Source organism: Glandiceps talaboti, chromosome 6, assembly GCF_964340395.1.
Source record: "Glandiceps talaboti chromosome 6, keGlaTala1.1, whole genome shotgun sequence".
In the NCBI taxonomy this organism is placed as follows: Eukaryota; Metazoa; Hemichordata; class Enteropneusta; family Spengelidae; genus Glandiceps; species Glandiceps talaboti.
Window position 1 is genome coordinate 7,933,557 of NC_135554.1, and position 20,510 is coordinate 7,954,066.

At 35.7% G+C, this 20,510-nt stretch overlaps 1 protein-coding gene across 1 annotated transcript; it reads right to left on the reverse strand.

The window, feature by feature from the left end:
- Window positions 1-13,326: 13,326 nt before the first annotated feature.
- Window positions 13,327-19,157, reverse strand: LOC144436387 (uncharacterized). The gene is made up of 3 exons (XM_078125180.1): window positions 17,750-19,157; window positions 16,880-17,058; window positions 13,327-15,749 (listed from the first exon to the last, which is right to left on the reverse strand). The coding sequence occupies exons 1-3, from the start codon at window positions 18,501-18,503 to the stop codon at window positions 15,582-15,584; spliced, it is 1,101 nt and encodes a 366-aa protein (XP_077981306.1). The 5' UTR covers window positions 18,504-19,157; the 3' UTR covers window positions 13,327-15,581.
- Window positions 19,158-20,510: the final 1,353 nt, after the last annotated feature.

Here is a 20,510-nt window from a genome sequence, read left to right on the forward strand (position 1 = left end):
TCACCACCGTTAGTGCAGTTACGGATGAGTGGTACGCTGGAACAATTATCACCTGTTTAAACAAGACACAACACTGTGAACAGTGACGTTTAAGGCGTTTCAGCTCAAAGGGTATATATACGATTATCTGTGTATTTTGTATGGAGGGGAGGGACATTTATATGCTCATGTACCTGTATAGTCAATGTGAATTGTTTATATATCATATGGCAAACCATCAGAGTAACGCTAATAATAGTATGTATTACAGTTCGTCGTATACAGCAAACAAATGTCAGTGAATGGCCTTCATAACCTAAACAAATATGTCTGCTCTGCGTTCATCAAAATTTGCCTTTATAGTGTTTTACCTAATAATAACATTTACTATAGCATATATGTAGCATTTCGAAATGAATCAATATATTTTAAAACGGTCAAATGATATGTTTAAACTCGTCATATTTATTTCCTGAATGACTGACATGATATCAATTGACTTTTGCTATTACCTCGGTGGAGGAAATGTTGTTGGATATATGGGTAATAGATAGGAAAACAGTAGGAAATGTCACGGTCTACTTATATACTTTCACATAAGCGTATATTATATTATATTATATTTCGAAAACTTACCCGAGGTTTTGTCCAATACCAAACATAAATATACAAGCAAAACAGCAGGTGTTAACACAGATCTCGCCATGTTAAGGAAATAACCCAAATAATGTCATTCTAACCTTTTATACGTGTCTATCGTGATGTTTCTTATCGCATAATTTATAATCCGAAAGTTTAGTTGTAATTCCACAGAAGCGTGGTCAAAATTCGTGACAATCATATCAGCGCCTTGTGTACAGTAACGACCGATCTGTCAAAGTGCACACAGTAAAAGTAAACAAAGTTCCTGTGCAGTTTATCCCAATCAGGTCAACTGTATTCCACGGCTTTGTTTCAGATTTATAAAATTATATTGATTTGTATGACACTCTCCATTTAAGTGTGTTTTCATTTGTACACTGTGATGTAACGAATTGTATTACGATGATCCGATGAATAATGGGATTAAACAACCCTTTCCATGGCCATATCCCTTCCGAACCGCCGCCTCTACCACTACAGCTGAGGTGGTTCCGTCTTTAATTTTGTATCAGATATCGTGGAAATATCTAACATGATAGTAACTATCAACATGTGTACGTCAAGGAGTACCAATTGTTATCCGCCGGATTTAAACTTAACACACTACGTGCTGCATACTATAGACACTATCTACAGTAGGCACATGCACGCAGTTTGAAACAACAGTTTTCACCTGTAAAATATTTTGCATTCTGTTCACCAGTAATATCGCCAGCGAGTAACAGGAATACAGACAGAACAGAGGGGCGTGTTCGTATATGCATACGACTTGGATAGCCTGTGGTCCCGTCGACAGCGTGAGAATGCATTCGTAGATTGCAAACAAGCAGTACTTTAGTTCGTGTCTTTTTTGGCCATTGATATCGAACTCCTATCTTCCTCGGGCAAATCATTTTTTTTTGTTCGATAAAACAGATTCGCCTAAACATATCCAAAGAATATAATGCAATTTTGTAAACTTTGTAAAATGCTCTTATCAAGTATGGAGGGAGTTTGTTTCTATATACGAGTACATCATAAAATAATATTGATACTCTTGTTAATTATTCAACCAACATGCGCAAATTACCGATAAAAAAGAGACAGATTTAGACATTCGTATCTTTAGCGGAAACCATGTCGTGAGCGATCAGACGTAGTTGTCACGTGATTTATGTCATATGACAATACGTGTTTGCTGAATTCAAAGTTATGTCGAGATTGCATACATCGAGCCAGACGTTGCACGTCATGAATTATTAAATAATACGAATGATATCTAATTTTAGATTTGTTAGGTTTTACCTGATAAAAAGTGTATAGAAATAGGATTGACGGATACTGCAAGGGTCATTGAGGTTAAGGGACGTTTTGACATTGAGCTACGTCTGACAACTCGATATCACATATGGTTGATATGAAGTGGTGAATCATGTATCGGTCAATTGCGAGGCCTCTTGAAAGTCCTGTCAAGATTGAAATATTCCATGATAATCCATTTAGTATTCTTTATAATTATGTTCAAAGATATTTCAGATAAAGCATGAATGTAAAATAATTTAATTTTTATCTTAAGTATATAGATGTAAATAGTCGTTAAGATGCATGGACGTATGGTTAAAAGTTGAAGATTAAAGTATGTGTGATCTGTGTGTGATCGACTCAAACACAGCGCTGCCACTATTTGGATGGGATATACACCAGGTAAGTTAAAGTCCTTGGCTTTACTTTGTTCAAATTGTTAATTAGCATTTTGCTTTTACAACCCTATCCATGTCAACTAATGTTGATTGATTAGGATAGACAGATCTGACAGGCAGTGACAGACAAACAGACACACAAAGATACATACATACATACATACATACATACATACATACATACATACATACATACATACATACATACATACATACAATGATACATACATACATACATACATACATACATACATACATACATACATACATACATACATACATATATACATACTTACATACATACATACAGACAGACAGACAGTCATACAGACACATACAGACACATACGCATAGACATATAATATTTATATTTACACATACATACATACATACATACATACATACATACATACATACATACATACGTACGTACGTATGCACGCACGCACGCACACACATACATACATACATACACACGCACATATATACATACATACATACATACATACATACATACATACATACATACATACATACATACAGACAGACAGACAGACAGACAGACAGACAGTCATACAGACACATACAGACACATACGCATAGACATATAATATTTATATTTACACATACATACATACATACATACATACATACATACATACATACATACATACACACACACACACACATACATACATGCATACATACATACATACATACATACATACATACATACATACATACATACATACATATACATACATACATACATACATACATACATACATACATACATACGTACGTACGTACGTATGCACGCACGCACACACACACATACATACATACATACATACACACGCACATACATACATACATACATACATACATACATACATACATACATACATACATACATACACACACACACACACACACACACACACATACATACATACATACATACATACATACATACATACATACATACATACATACATACATACATACATACATACATACATACATACATACATACATACATACATACATACATACATACATACATACATACACTATGATAGTAATTATCAACATGATTAGACAGGGAAATTTCGAAAATTGGTACCGACTGCCATGCATTCCAGCCAGTTTGTAATACACATAATACATAATACGTGATGCAAACTATAGACAATATCTATATAAGGCACACACACACAGTTTAAAATTATACTATCGTAGTTTTAATAACTATACTCATTTTACATTCTCTTGAAAAAACAAACAGATTCGCTCAAAAAAGAACACAATTTGTCAACTTTTAAAATGTTCTTATCAAGTATGGAGGGAGAATGTTTCTATTTACGAGTTCAATATTGACACTCTTGTTAAATATTCAACTAACTTGGGCAAATTACCGATAAAAAAAGACAGATGTAGACATTCCTATTTTTAGCGGAATTCATGTCGTGAGCGATCTGACGTACGTAGTTGTCACATGTTTTACGTCATGTGACAATACGTATTTGCTGAATTGAAAGTTGTGTCATGGTTGCATTCATCGAGCAATAACATTATTGAAATGAGTGATATGAGTAATGAGTATGAGCAATATCTAATATTAGATTTTTGTTTGTTTTAACTGATAAAAACATATAAAAATAGATATTGTAAGGGTCACTGTAGTTAAAGGAAGTTTTGATATTGGGTTATATTTCGTCTAATTTCGCATAATGTTGGCATACAGTAGTTAACCACTTATATCGGTCAAATGCGACACCTGATGTAAAAGCCCCGTCGAGATTAAAAGTTTCAATAATAATACAATTATAAATTAGCATTCATCCTAATTATGTTGAAGTATATTCTCGATAATTTGGTAATTTGGTAAATAAAACACGAAGATATTCTAATTTAATTTTCAAAATGAAACGGGTGTATGCTTACAGCTTGGTGATTAAATTAAGTGTGATCTGCTAAGTACGTATGGGTTTTAAGACTACTACTAATCATCCTGGTCCCAACTCGGACACAACTGTGCCGTCAATTTGGTGGGTAAAGTAAAGTTCACGCACGGTCGGACGGACGGACGGACGGACAGACAGACGGACGGACGGACGGACGGACGGAGCCCGTTGTAGTAGTCCCCACGTCGGGGGGGGGGGGGGCAAAATATAAAATACGAAATATGAAATATGTTCATTCGAATAAATTATATCCCACTTGGTAGTTCATCATAATCTTTTAAAACATTGCAAACTTAGACCGGCATATTTAATTGGCAGTACGACAGAATATAAAGTCACCATTGACTTGTTCTAAGAACGCCGAACAGCATGAGCAACAACATACCATGAATACAGTATCTGATACGGCGATAGATTTCCGCTCAGTCTTCTACCCAAAAGTGCCGTTTTTTGTGTCAACACGGATAACGTCTCAAAAAAGTGCATGTTTAGAGTCGGCACCGTAAACTAGGGTCGGTTTGATTATCGGAGACACACAGTGTCTTTATTTTGTTTTTGGTCTGAATAGCATATCTACGATGCATAATATAATATTATATTAGTTCATAACATTGCAATCAGCATTGTTGTTTAGACGGTAATCGGAGTATACAGCGCCCTCTGTTGTATAAGCTTGAAATTATTTTCTTTTTTAATATTGAAAGCCCAATTAATACAATAAATTAGTTTGCGATTAAATACAGGTGCTATTGTCTTTTTTCTGCAATTCAATAAATGGCAGACTCCTCGTGGCACTTGTGTTCTCCTTTCTGCACTCTCAAATTAAGTAACTACAGAATGGCAGATCAGAGAGTTAACTTAACGTCAATGTGGTTTTTCACCTAAGTTGTAATACAAATTGACTTGTAACAATAGTTTTTGTTGTTAAATTTGGTTTAAGACAATTGGCCTCTTCAACTCCTCGACTGTCAAATATATGAGTTAAAAGTTTATAAATTTGTCATTTGTGAGACGAACATTCGTCATGATCACGTGTTCAAAACATGTATAATTCTTGGGCAGAAGATTGAAAAGTTTTATTGTGATTTGTTCAGCATTGGTACTGAATAAAATATCAATATTTGATAGATCTAGACACGTGACTCAAATGAAAAAAAATACCCTTGGAAAATTATAGAGAAAGCATATTCCCTTCAAAGATACATTCACACACACACGCACGCACGCACGCACGCACATACATACATACGCACACACATACATACATACATACATACATACATACAGACAGACAGACAGACAGACAGACAGACAGACAGACAGACAGACAGACAGACAGACAGACAGACAGACAGACAGACAGACAGACAGACAGACAGACAGGGAAAATGAAATCTGGCTTCACGGTGACTAACTGACAAGAAAGACTGTTAATTAATGTATAGTAAAACATATAGTTTCATTGAAATTGAGATACAATACAAGACGCTTTGTGGAATGGGATGAATCAAAATAATGTAATAACAATTAACGTGACATTTGCCCGTTTCAAATCAATGGTAGTAAATTTATATACAAGTGACATTCACCCGTGTAACACGATAAAACAGATGGACATTCAGAAGTGACGAATGATATGTTCACCGTTTAAATATTAAGTCTTATTATACGTTAAATGACACTATGCATCGAAACTTCCCAGTAAGATTTTTTAGCACAAGTATGACGTCAGTCGTATGACGTAATATTGTAATATCTCCCTTTGATGACTCAATTTGACCTTCAACACAGACTCGTCAAAGTCTACGTACTCCTTAGATGATTACTGTGTTTGTTGATTTCCTGAGTGCCCAAACACCGATATTATCACCCCACCCCCTTTAAAGTTTCTGTTCAAATTCGACAACTCTTATGTTTCTGATGGTGATTGTCAACCTCCATCGTTTTTCTATATTACATACCCGTAAATTGTAAATGGACATCGTCCTTCTAAAAAAAATGAACATAACTTTTCGCACCATTTACTGTAACATTCTTTTTTATTTTGTAAACAGAAACACTTCATTGCGGACATTCGGCCTGCTTTCAATTGCATCGATCGATAATATCGATCGACCCTGAGTCGCCAAAATGAGCTCATTGAATATTGTTAGGATGATTTCGAAATATTGATTTGGCAATATTACAGTACTGTAGCCTACACTACAATCACAAGGATAAGGCCTTAAAAAATAATTGTTTGGTTCCAGACATAACTTTTTACTGCCGGCCCTAAAAAAAAATACGCATTCGAGAACAAAATAATAAAATCACTAAAATTGTGAAGTCTCATGAGAAATGGTGGATGCGTTAACGAACATCAAATTAAAAAGACGAAATAAAACTGTTCTTCCAATCTGTAATGGCTCTACATGTACATCCGATAGGAAGAAAATAACAACACAGACACCATTTGGAAAACACTGAAATGAACTAAACACACAGAAAAAAAAATGAAATAAAATGAAAAATCTACCCACCCCACCTATTCTAAAATTGAGCGTAATCGGAACCACACAATTCTTTTTATTAACCTTATTGATCACGACTCGACTACGTAGCAATAACCCAAATCGACCACAACCGCTATATTGTCAATTTCAAGGCCTTTCCAAGTACGTGAGTACCATGTTCTTTCTAGACGACGGCAACACGTATACGAACTTAATGTAAATAAAATTGATTTAGCCAGCAGTATAATGTAGCCTAGATTCAAGGATTGTTTGTCGATTTGGGTTATTGATCACGTGTTGACTGCGTGGCAATAACCCAAATCGACAATAATCTCTGAGGTCAAAAAAGTTGTTTGGATCCGGTTATCCGACCCCACAGAGTTTTTCACGCCGTCCATAAACTTTTTTGTACGTATTCGAGAAAAATGATAACGAAATCGCGAAAATCGTGAGGTCTCGCAAGAAATAGTGGGTGCGGAAACTGACATCAACTTAAAAAGACAATATAAAACTATTCTTCCAATCTGTAATGGTTGTACATCTGATAGGAAGAAATAAAAGTTCAACTAAAATTAAATCAAATCAAATTCCGACCAAGCATTCCTTGTTTCTGAGACCCTGTTTATAGGAAACACAAATAATTTTAATTTCGCTAAATAGTGGGTGTGCTGTACTCCTATTTATAATTGTTATGTAAATTGCTTGAGGTCAAAGGTTACTCCAGATGCTCAATTATGCCCTTTTCAAACACGACGTTGGTGATGTAATATTATTCACGGTGTATTGTATTAGGAATAACTATAAGTTATTTATTATAAACAAAACATTTTCGAACGTTTCAGTTGCAGTTAGTGCACATTAAGTGCATCCAGTATAAGACCTAATTTCAAAAATTAAAACGTCAATAATAAACGTTTTAAGAAATTTTATTAAATCACTACATCATCACAAAAATGTGATTTTTAACGCGTCATCATCAACATACATATAACAATGTATTTATCATATCGCATGGTCAAATGAAAACAATATTGCATTTAGTGTTACTTATACGTCACCTGTCACCAATCTCGCATTCTGATTTGTCGAGAGCCCTGGAGATACACAGGCGTATTTTTCACCAACAGCCGTATTTTTGCTTGTTGTATCACGTGATCACTGCACGTCCCCTAGTAAGCAAATCTAGCAGACAACTAGAGATTGAGCTATAACCAGCATTTCCAATGCCAAATTTGTGGTCAATCGAACAAAATATCACCGTTGTATACATTGTAACAAGTCTTTGAACTGTACTTTTCATGTCACAGGGAAATAGTCAAAAATTACACACACAACCGTGAAAGTCCAGTGACGGCGAACGCACGGTCGTCACGCGATCGTAAACATGAATTCCTAAATTTATGAAGGATATCAAAATTACCACCACAGAGGGTGTAATTTTTGCTTAACTAGAACAACAAAGCACTGATATCACGAACATTTATGTACATTTAATGGAATACAGTACGCAAAACAAAGACGCACTCATTTTTCAGCTGATGGTTATAAGTTTGAATATATCGCTGAGTGATATGCAAATAGTAAACATTACGTCATACTACTGAGCAAACGCGCACCCTGATTGGATGATAAAGTTAAGGCTGACATGTAAACAACCGCATTGCAGTTATCAGAGAGGTGCATGATACAACGCTCAACAGTATTACGCGGAAGTGATTTTATTTTAAAATGAAACAGCATTTTTAGACATTCAAAAATGAATTCATAGTCGCAGGTGACGTATAAGTATGTTATTTGCCAAATACTGTTCCACATCTTGCTGTTCGAGGTAATTTTTCTGGTATAACGGCTCGCCTCCGGCTCTCCTTTATACCAGAAAAATTACCTCTCGCAGCAAGATATGGAACGGTATTTGGCAAATAACATATACTTATCACACACAATAGTATACAACACGTCGACTCGAAAATCAACCAGAGCGTGTTTTTATGATACGATCTATCAGGCCTAATAAAAAAAAATGTGTCGTTCAGATTACGCTCAATTTTAGAATAGTAGGTAGGTAGATTTTTTATTTTATTTTATTATATATATATTTTATGTGTGAGTTCCGAGTGGGTTTAGGTTTTCCACTGTTTTCCAAACAGTCTCTGTATTGTTTTTTCTTCCTATCAGACGTACAACCATTACAGATTGGAAGAAAGGTTTTATTTTGTCTTTTTATGTTGATGTCAATTTCCACATGTACTATTTCGCGTGAGAATTCACAATTTTTGCGATTTTATTTTATTTTTCTCGAATACGAAAAAGGTTTAGGGTCGTCAATGAAATGCCAGGTGGGTCGGTAACCGGTACCAAACAATATTTTGTTTGGGCCTAAGAGGACGAACTTTCAGATGAATATAGTTTCGCTAAATAACACATCCTCTCTAGTCATGTTTTATGATATTATTCACAAAAAAGGTACACCAAAAAATAATAGTAGTGTAGAATAAGACGAACATGTTAAAGCGCCCTCTGCGTTACGTGGCTACAAATAGTGTACCTTCATTACTTCGATTCCCAGACGGAACCAAGGACACTTTGCTTCAAACGTTGAGCTAATAATGGTGTGAAAACCTAAACGGGTATTTTTGGAGACGGTTATACATTTTAAGTAATAAAAACAGGTTTTCAGTTGTCAGAAATAACTCGTCCACTTTTTACCATTCCAGTCTTGGTTAGAACCCATATTCTAAAACATTTTCCACTTACGTTTAGTTTCTTATATAACCTAAACTTAGTACCAAATTATACCATGCATGTTCGAATGGCTTTTAAAACGTAAAGGCATCTCTTGCAAATCACAACACTTTAAAAGATGAACTTCTGCAGTGAACAAATGACACAGCCGTTGTTTGCCGCGTTGTTACAATTATTAACAGTTTGCTGACCTAATCGAATGAAAAAAAAAACGTACATTTTATCTAGCAGATCTACAGTCAATCGGAAAAGTTCGTTTTTTGCCAGAATTTTCCGCAGACGATTGACATCAGGTCACGTCATCAAGAAGTTGTAAATGTCCCTTATCTTTCCTGGTAGTCGAGTATCATTTACGTCATTAGTACAATCATCTCTGCCTCTGGTTTCAATATTATGTATGTATGTATGTATGTATGTATGTATGTATGTATGTATGTATGTATGTATGTATTTACGTACGTACGTACGTACTAGTATATGTATGTATGTATGTATGTATGTATGTATGTATGTATGTATGTATGCATGCATGCATGTATGTATGTATGTATATATGTATGTATGTATGTATGTGTGTGTGTATGTATGTATGTATGTATGTATGTATGTATGTATGTATGTATGTATGTATGTATGTAGTGTATGTATGTGTGTATGTGTATGTATGTATGTATGTATGTATGTATGTATGTATGTAAGTGAACTCTTCACATAATTAACTTGACTAATTTGGTAGAATTCTATCATGCAATAAACCATGATCGGGCATTACCACTGTCTGTTAATTGCAGTCAATTGGATTTCTAAAAAGCTCTTTGACCTGTTTATATATTTTAGGCTCACAGGCTGAGCATAGGCATACGTCAAAGAATTCCTTACAGATCATGAACACCCGTATGGGTAGCTATATAAATTGGCTCAAATAGTCATGTCCGGTGTATTCAGTTGTCCCCTTACACAAGAAATATACTACAAGGGAAGCAAGTTCAACGGAAACAAATCGTCGTCTGCCTCCACAATTATCTCACTAAATGTTATCGATGTGATATCGTCTCACTTGTCAAAAAATAATCTTATTTTCTTACTATAATAACATGGAGTATTACAGTATTTAATTGCATTATTGTATTGGATTGAATTTATGTATGTATGTATGTATGTATGTATGTATGTATGTATGTATGTATGTATGTATGTATGTATGTGTGTGTGTGTGTGTGTATGTATGTATGTATGTATGTATGTATGTATGTATGTATGTATGTATGTATGTACAAGTTCCATATGCATTTCTATGTATGTATGTATGTATGTATGTATGTATGTATGCATTTATTTATTTGAATTTATTTATTTATTTATTCATTTATTTATTTATTTATTTACCAGATAAAAAATATGTACATTTCAGAGAAGTTCTCATCATAACACTGTTGGTGACGACCACAGAAAAAGTCAAATTTGCACGAGTCAAGTCTGTAATCCTGACAAAATAAATATACAAAACAAGAGCTTGTTAGATCGTCGCCATATCATGTATATATTGACAGTATTTACTTTTCAGACATGTCAATGGTTTACAATGTAACAAATATAGCTCAATTTTGGTGAGCCAGACGATAAGATGTATCAATCATAATGGAAACTTTGTCGATAAGATTTAGTTATGTTAATTACAGTGAATTTCACGGTGTCTGTTTGATACAACGATGAGGAAACCAACAAGAAACTGCATATGCCACACTTCAATAGCCAGATCGCATTTTTTGCCACACTTTACTCTAAATGAAATACACCGTTTAAATGTATTGCAAGTCAATGCAGACATTCGGGCGCCAATGTTTTTTTGTGTTCATTTGATGTCTGTATATATGGTTACATGTGTAGTTCACTTCACTTAAAAGACAAAATGTAGCAAGAAACCGAATTTATTCGACCTTGCTACCTTATAAAGTGAAGCATGTCTAGTTTCTTGTAGGGTTCTCTGTGGTTGTATCGAACAGAACAGCTGAACTGTTTTGTGAAATTCACTGTAGTAAAACATTTGTCAAACCAGAGTACGAAATGTAACAATGTCTAATGGACCTGTTGTCGAGTCAGATACATATTTGTTTCCACTCGGTTGATTTCAATTGCAACACATACACTAACATAGAACTCTTTAATGGGTTCAGCATTCACAGAGTTCATGCACAGTTCAACGATATCATATATCTTACATAGTTTACATATCTTGATGTTTTGCGTAACACATAAGTAAGATTGTCGTGATTTTATCTGTTTGACAGTCACAGACATCAAAGTGATATATTTAATTCATAAAAAATATTTATTCCCACGCTCCATTCACTCTAGTCAGCATGTGGTATTTTATTTCTGATATCATGCCCTATCCGTGGGTATGGCCAATAGCTTTCACGTCATGTAGTGATAGTGTGTCTGGCATATATCTCAACCATGTTTTACAGCTATTACTTTAGCCTTGAGGCATAGTTCAAAATATTTTCGAAACAAAATATTTTATTTCTGGGGGCTTATTTTTTTATTAATATTTGCAAATGGTTAATGTTGGATTGGCTTGGCATCACCTGCGGCGATTACTATAGTATTACAGAAGAACAATCTGTAATTTTGTGGCCGTTCGAGGTCACTCTCGTTTCACATTTATGACACAGTAACTGTAGCTCGTAAAATATATTGAATAACATTGCTAACAACGTTTACCAAATGGATTGACTATGGTTTTGTCAGAAATGCGTAAACGATTATTTTGAAAGTCATTTGAAACATTTTCCCCAGAAAATTATATTAAAAAAACACCACAAACCTAGTTTGTAAATGCCCTTTTGAACATATTTAGCCAGCCTTAACACGTACACCTGTCTTCTCAAAAACTGCTTCTAAATTCGTCTTCGCATGTATAATGAGATTACGTTTTGCAGACAGATTGTGTCACTATAGGTCAACCTACAATGAACATGTATTAACTCGAGTTGACAAGTGGAATCTGTCAATTACGCCATTTGAACATAATAATTATTTCATTTATATCTGATAAGAGTTATAATAGTTAAATTTGAAATCTGGTATCAAAGTTAGGTCTTCGAATTATAATAATGAATGATACTGACTAAGTCTTATACACTTACTGTTTGGCTATGAAAGGACGTCGAGTAGACAACTATTATACGAGATGTTTTTATAACACGCATCATGTTCCAGAACGCGTATTATTATCAGAGTGACTGACAATAACCGGTAGGGCTAGACTCGTACATCTATATAGTGCCCTAGGGAAATTATAACAAGCGACCTATCGGTCAGAATAGCTCCGCTGTTGTTGTTTTTTATTTAATTTTTTATTTTGGTGACATGTAGAAGTGATTCAGTTCTTCAGCTCTTCACTATGCAGTTTTGTTTTAGTGATGTAATACTAATAAAGTGGTTACTGGTTTCATATGATGTCTCACTATAAAACACATTTTACACAGAAGTTGGTAATGTATTGTACTTTTACACCATAGTCACCATTTTATAACAAAAATCTACTGTTATGAAAAATTGCACAAAATCTCAGAAAAAAATGACTGGGAAATGCACACAAGAAAAAGAAAAAAAGAGGATTTTGAGGTTGGCTATAAATAATTCCAGTGTCTTACAGCTGTAACCCTGGAAAATTTTAATGATGAATGAAATAAACTAGGGATCTAAAATAATTTTGAGGCAATTTCAATTTCAATTTTCTAACAAATTTACAAAGTCAACAACATTCAACTTGTACTAGTTGTGGTAGATATATAGGGAAGAAATGTATTAATCGCCATCTTAGTTTCCGTACGGCGACAATCTCAAGTACCCGGAAGAGAGTCATTCTCAGCCATACGTTACAGTGGTAACACTCGTTCATGTTCGTTCGATTACCGTTCACAAAGAAAACACAACGAAATGGTTGAAGTGATCTCTTTTTTTTATTTCTTTTCATCACAACAACAAAATCTGCGTGATCAAAAGTGTTGTAAACTAAACCAGAAAGAATTATCGGACTGGCTAAACTTCCCGATGAACTGGAGTAAGGTCCTACTAGTCCAAGTAAGCCTCGATAGTACTATAGGTACGTGTGAAAATCGTCTCAAACTAGCGATACAACTTTCAAAATATAACTTGACATGTCTTCATTTGTTAGAGTTATACAATTCAAGACGGGTTTTAATTCACTCGAAAACAACAATTCTGTGAATAATGACACTCTGAACGCAGCGATTTCTCGGACGATGTTACCACTGTAACGTATGGCTGACAACGACTTGCTTCCGGGTTAGTCCCTCGTGCATACGGGTGGATTGTTGCCGTACGGAGACTAAGAAAGATGGCGATTAATACATAGATCGTCTGATATTTTAATTTACAGTGTTTCTTGTGACCGGCGCCTGTCAGCAGACTCTGCCATTTTTTTCATCATTCCATTGTATTTAAACCTTGTACTTGACATTTCGCAATATTTATAATTCTCAACAAAATACCTCAACATGCCTCACTTCGCTCGTACTCAAAGCAGCCCCGCGCGGTATGATCACTGATGACATGATGAGAGAGAACCTTTTCGGATTTACATGTAAAACGGGGAAAGATACGCAAAACATAATGCAAAGTCTGAAGCCAAGTTAAAGTTGTAATTATTTTAATTATTTTTACTTGCCAAATATTTGCATTTTGGAAAGGCAAGACACGTTCATGTCGTTTAACTTCACATGTGAACTGTCAGCCATAACTTCAACCGCATGCCTGGCATGCCTTCCTTACGCAAGTTGTCTTAATTCTGGTTCACTGTCATTCCAAATTGCACGACAATATAGAATTAATCACAAGTTACATGTTATCTGAAAACATCACACTTTTATAGTGGGTCTGAAGTGTAATTTTAGTGAGTACCAAGAACGTCCTGTGTTGATACTCAAGATACTTGCTGTGGAAAATCGCTCGGTCAAATGAGGTCACCTTCACCTTCTGGTCGAATCAGGATAGAGTATGCAAATGACGATGTTGCGGACTGGCTGATTATGTAGAAGGGGTGCAGAATTGGATTTGAAGTTTACAACCCTGTTTCGAAGAAACGCTTGTCATTTGGGCGCCCAATGCGTAGAATTATGACTATAGCACATATTACATTGCTTGTTTGACGTCAATAGTGTCTTTTGAAAAGTGGCAGTTTACTTAAAGTCTCGTCGACTGATTTCCAATATGGCGTCGGTCATAATGCTCATTAACATATTAATATATTTTACATATTACAAAAAAAAAAAATCATAAAAAATAAAAATGAGGATGTACTGTGCTGACTTGAAATTAACAAATCTGAGTAAGCTACCCCCTGCGCATCAACATGCCAGATATCAAAGCAATCTAACAAGAGGTTTTCAAGGAGTTAATGAAAATGACATTTTATGAAAAAAAAAATCACAAAAAATTGAAAATGGCACAGATCAACTTGGCATGAACAAATCTGAATAGCCTCCCCCTAGGGAACATACACACCAAATATCGAAGAATTCTGACTGTCACTTTCAGAGCAGATGATGAAAATATAAAAGTTTGACGGACACCTATGATTCACTCTACTCTCTATACTCTATACAACCTATACCTAAAGCTACGCTTTCAGCTTTCGCTGACAGCGGAGCTAAAAAAACGAATTGTCCTCTCTGTATGCAAATTCAGATCACGATGGGTCACTATTCTATCCCACGTGACACGGTCTATACCAATCATTGAAGGCTGTATAGTACTATTTAAATTTAAATTTAATTTTTTTAAAGATATATTAATCGATGAAAAGCTACATCCGAGAAACAAGGCTTGAACATTAACAGCATTACGTCACTATTATACCTGTATATATAATGACAATGGTAAAATATGAAAACACAAGATAATTTTTCAAATCAAGTGAAAGTCTAAACCGTACTGCATTCACAAGTCCGAGACGCTTAAACACAACCAGAAAATAATTTTTCATCCGAAAATTATAACTTTCGAGGTCTTTTATGTGCTTCTCTTTTTATCTCCACGGACCCTACATCACTTTAGTTATCTTCATCACCCGTTCTTCCCGTTTCTTTTCCGCAATCATCAGTTTGAGTTTTCCCAGAATGATTCATTGATGTGGTGTCGTCGTTTGACTGATCTTTGTTTTTCACCTGACTGGTAGACGAGTCCAATCTACTCTTGATGGTTGACATTTTCTTCTTGATCTGGGAAGGCAGAAAAAAATTGTCACATTTAGGTACACAAAATATATTCGACCGAACTACAGCCAGTACTGGTTCACATACACAATTAATGATTCACTGATTTGCTTCAAAATGGTGAATGCTAATTCAAAGGAACTGCTCATGATTGATAATGACTATGTATATAACACAACACAACACATCACAACCCAACACAACACAACACAACACAACACAACACAACACAACACAAAACAGATCAAAACAAATAAATTAAATCAAATTAAAATCAATTCAATTCAAATCAAATTAAAATAAAATAAAATAAAATATAATAGAAACAAAACCTCAACTACAGCATAGAAAATAAATCGTTGAATATCTGAAGAAACGAATTCTCGCTGAATTTGCAAAGCTCAAAACTTTAAAAAGGAGAAATGAAACATCCCGCTACAAAATGAAACACAATGCATAGAAAATACATGCTTCTTCTAAAAAGTACAACAATTATTTACACCACAATTACATCATCCAATCCTTTGAATAAGATTAAACCCATATGCACGTATAACTATTTGTTGAAGCCATCCGTCGTGAAATAACACGCCACATTACGGAAGCTTCCGAATCGTATCTTACGTGAACAGCGTAAATTAAAGTAGTGACGGACAATGGGACCATTACATCGTCTGTCAGCTGTTACAAATGTATTGAATTTTTACAGACTGAGTGCGGTTTGACCAATATCCGCTGATAGTTGCTTCAACGCTAAAAATACTATCTTTGGTGAAGATTCTCTGAAATTGGCACTCCCTACGTTTTGATGTGTACAAATCATGTTAAAAGACTACAACTAACTACAACAAAGGAGAAAACGCCGTCGTGAATAAATCGTAACATATCATTACTGTTGAAAGTAGAAAGAATAAAAATATGATACTGACAGGCAAGGCGTATTCCCGTATAACTAGAGATATTATTTCACAATAATTGGAAAAATATCCAGATCATTTAACATTTATGAATATTACAAGAGCTCTCCAAGGAACTCCGCAACTCTCACTTGCAATAGATGAAATAAACTCCGAACACATGTAGATCTGGTACATGAGTTCTCCATGTATGAGAACGTTAATTTTTAGCAAGCTTACCTTTCTGCTGTTATTGACAGCGTGAAAGAGAACGAAGGCGATGAACAATTCTGTCAGTCTAAACACAGTTTGGTAAACCCACCATGGCCAGGGGTCGATGTAGATATTATCCTCGTTGGTAGCCAGAACTTTATAAACACCAAGTAATCCGTATAGATGTAATGCACATATTATGATGCCTATTCAAAACAACATAACAAAAGCAATTTCAAAATATATACAATATACATTAGTTGTGCTCTTCCTTCTTATTCTAGCCAATGGTGTATTAAGAGTACAGCTGAAGCCAACAGTTGACTCTAGATTTGTCCATGATGTACGCACGTGTGATATGTTTGTGTGTTTATACATTATTTCAATTCTGCCGAAGACAGCACTCGCTAAAAAATTGTGCGTTGTTCACACTTGATGATATATTATCGGTTTCCTCAAATATAAGTGTGGTATTGTGAATTACGCCATCTAGTCGATTATAGCAATCAATCAACCAACCAACCAATCAATCAATCAATCAATCAATCAACTCGAGCTTACTCGGGCAATTTTGACATTTTTTTCTCCATTATATTAAAGTAATGCTTATATAAAATTAGTTATTAATTCATTCTTAACAATCAAGATAAATATTGCATCGATTATGTTTTAACTCACATATCAACGTTTAGTTTTGACAAAAGCAATGTGATAGCTGCTAATACGGTAGGTACGTTTTAATCCAAAGCAAATATCACCCCACCCCCCCAAATACAATCTCACCTTGTGCACATTTAATATTGTTCAATTATTTCTGCAAAATTTATTTTGATTGATTGATTGATTGATTGATTGATTGATTGATTGATTGATTGATTGATTGATAATAGTATGTACCTGATGCCATCAGCATGTAAACGTGAACGAGGATTTTCAGCAGTGCACTCATATCTTCTTTCAGCGTCGCCTTCAACAAGTAGCCCCTTCTCATTCGATTGTAGTGTAATTGCAGTTTTCGAGACAGGTACGAAAAACAGCCAACCACTACCAAACCAATCAGTATGTAGTACGTCCCACATATTATCTGCAGTGTGTTTCCTACCGAAACAACGAAATTAAATACAACTGGGCTGATGATTGCGAGTATGAAGTGGACACTCACGAATCCAAACAAAAATCGGGATTGGTTAACACGAAAGTTCTTACGCCTTGGGCGAAACATTGTCGCTTCTTGCAGTACAAGAAAGTATACACTGAACGAGGAGAGAAAGAACGGTTCAGCAAGAATCCACAGGATAGAGTACGCCAATGGTGTAAACACATTGCGATATTGGTAAGCGTCTGTAAAAAGACAAATTGATCGTAATAAACCGAAAATAAGCAATACAATACGAACACAGGTTGAATAGGCAGGAACTCTGTGTGTTTTCCGTACGTACGAGCGTACGATGACGACTGAACATAATATGGTCAGCACCGCATACACACTACCAAGCCCGTATACATGTAGTTCCCAGCCAACAGACCAGACTTGTCTCGCTACAGTCCAGTCTGGGACTGGCTCAGCCGCACCATTTCCACTATTGATGGTGTGATCCTCCGGTTCTGTTTCAGGTTCGGGTTCGGGTTCGGAAGAGATGTAAATAGCCATGGTCGCAGATGAAGGGGTTCCGTATTGTGCGTTGTCGGAGAAATAATTATGCCTTCGACATTACATCTACACACTACTACTACTAGATATTCTGAAAGCCTTGCTAGTTGCTGGTAGCGAAATCGATATGAACTATTAAACGTTGATGGTATGTTCAATTGTTCTCTGTTTTTGTCTGAATCACAACTGTGTTCCTGTAAAAGTGAGTCTATTTCCGACCTTCAGCTATTAAGCGACAGAGGCACACCTTGAAGTACTTACGTATAGCAATTGAACCTCAAATTTAGTCATTCATAGTAGACAAATAACTTCCTGATCTTACTACTGGTCTGGTAAACGGCACAGTATATACGACTCGCTCTTCACTGAAATGTCGACAAACACCGTCGAGTTACATTGTCCTGTATGTGAACTGTTCGTTGGTTAATACTTTTCTCATCTACACCAAGTTATCCTCGAAACAGAATTCACATACTGTATTTGTATTGATCAACCCATTCGTACTCAGTATTAACAGACTGTTACTAGCGGAACCGGTGACATACGTGACTCATATGAGTAAACTGCGCAGTTTACACAACCATCACAGTATGAAATAAGGCTAAAATTTCATACTGTCGCAACCACTGAAGTTGGTTCCATTTTAGCGTTATGAAAACCCATGAGCGTACACGTACACAAGTCGACATCTGGTACAAGGTCATCTCCAGGTCACCGTTTTACAATGCATGTCTCGCTATCACTAGCTCTTGGTTTTCTTGGAGTGGCGAGAAATTCTTTGCCTGCGCACCGCGTCGTGATAATTCTGGGACACAGAAAAAGAAAAAAAAAACGCTTGCACAGAACGACAGTTGTTGAACAGGTCAAGGATTTGTGTCAATTTGTAACTCAAAGGTCACACGTCATTTGTCCAATCACACGACAAGGTTAACATATCATACACGTGCACAAACAAAACAATAACCCAATTATCAAAAACAAGTCTAATGTAATTCACTACACCCTTAATTTATTTTCACCAATATATTGTTCAAGGACGTGTAATTTTGACGACAAATATCTACAGTCTGATAAAACAGAAAATTTAAACAGATTATCACGTTCTACCTGTACTTAAAAGAAATATATATAATTTTTTATCCGGCAATTTAGTCCGACAATGGTGTGATTGAACTATTGACCCCCCCCCCCCTCCCTTCTTATTTGAATATATTGATGACATATTTTCCTCAGCGTCTGGGTATCGGAATTGTTCTAAATTGAGCAAAAAAATAAATTCAAAACACAACTGTGCACGTAGTTGGTTTTATTACGAAAGAATACAAATCGTCTCCATTGCTTACGATGACACCTCCCACTATGTGCAGTCAATGTCATTAATACTGCGATATTGTCATCAATCCAGAAATTAGATACAGCACATCCGGGTTAGACAGATACCTATTTCTTGACTTACTCCTGAGAGAGAGATATATATAGAGAGAGAGAGAGAGAGAGAGAGAGAGAGAGAGAGAGAGAGAGAGAGAGAGAGAGAGAGAGAGAGAGAGAGAGAGAGAGAGAGAGAGAGAGAGAGAGAGAGAGAGAGAGAGAGAGAGAGAGAGAGAGAGGGGGGATATGGGGAGTTACTCCTGAGAGAGAGAGAGAGCGAGAGAGAGAGAGAGAGAGAGAGAGAGAGAGAGAGAGAGAGAGAGAGAGAGAGAGAGAGAGAGAGAGAGAGAGAGAGAGAGAGAGAGAGAGAGAGAGAGAGAGAGAGAGAGAGAGGGGGGGCGAAGAGACGGACAGACAGACAGACAAACAGAGTTTGGGGAGATATACCCTTTTTCCATGAAGGCCACGTTAAACTATTATCCATATGGGAAAGTCGGGTACCTCATATGTACGTTGTCTAACATTAGTATACATGACTAGTGTTTCGAACTAAATATTAATCTGTTCATGGGTTGGAATCCCACTAGCTAGAGACATGAGTTTTTTCTTTGACCAACCCACTCTCAAAGTGGGTTCTAT

Coding starts and splice junctions, on each gene's coding strand:
- LOC144436387 (XM_078125180.1), bottom strand. CDS start 18,503: ATGGCTATTTACATCTCTTCCGAACCCGAACCCGAACCTGAAACAGAA. Junction 17,059..17,749: donor TTACATGCTGATGGCATCAG/GTACATACTATT, acceptor TGTTTTGAATAG/GCATCATAATATGTGCATTA. Junction 15,750..16,879: donor CTGTCAATAACAGCAGAAAG/GTAAGCTTGCTA, acceptor CTGCCTTCCCAG/ATCAAGAAGAAAATGTCAAC.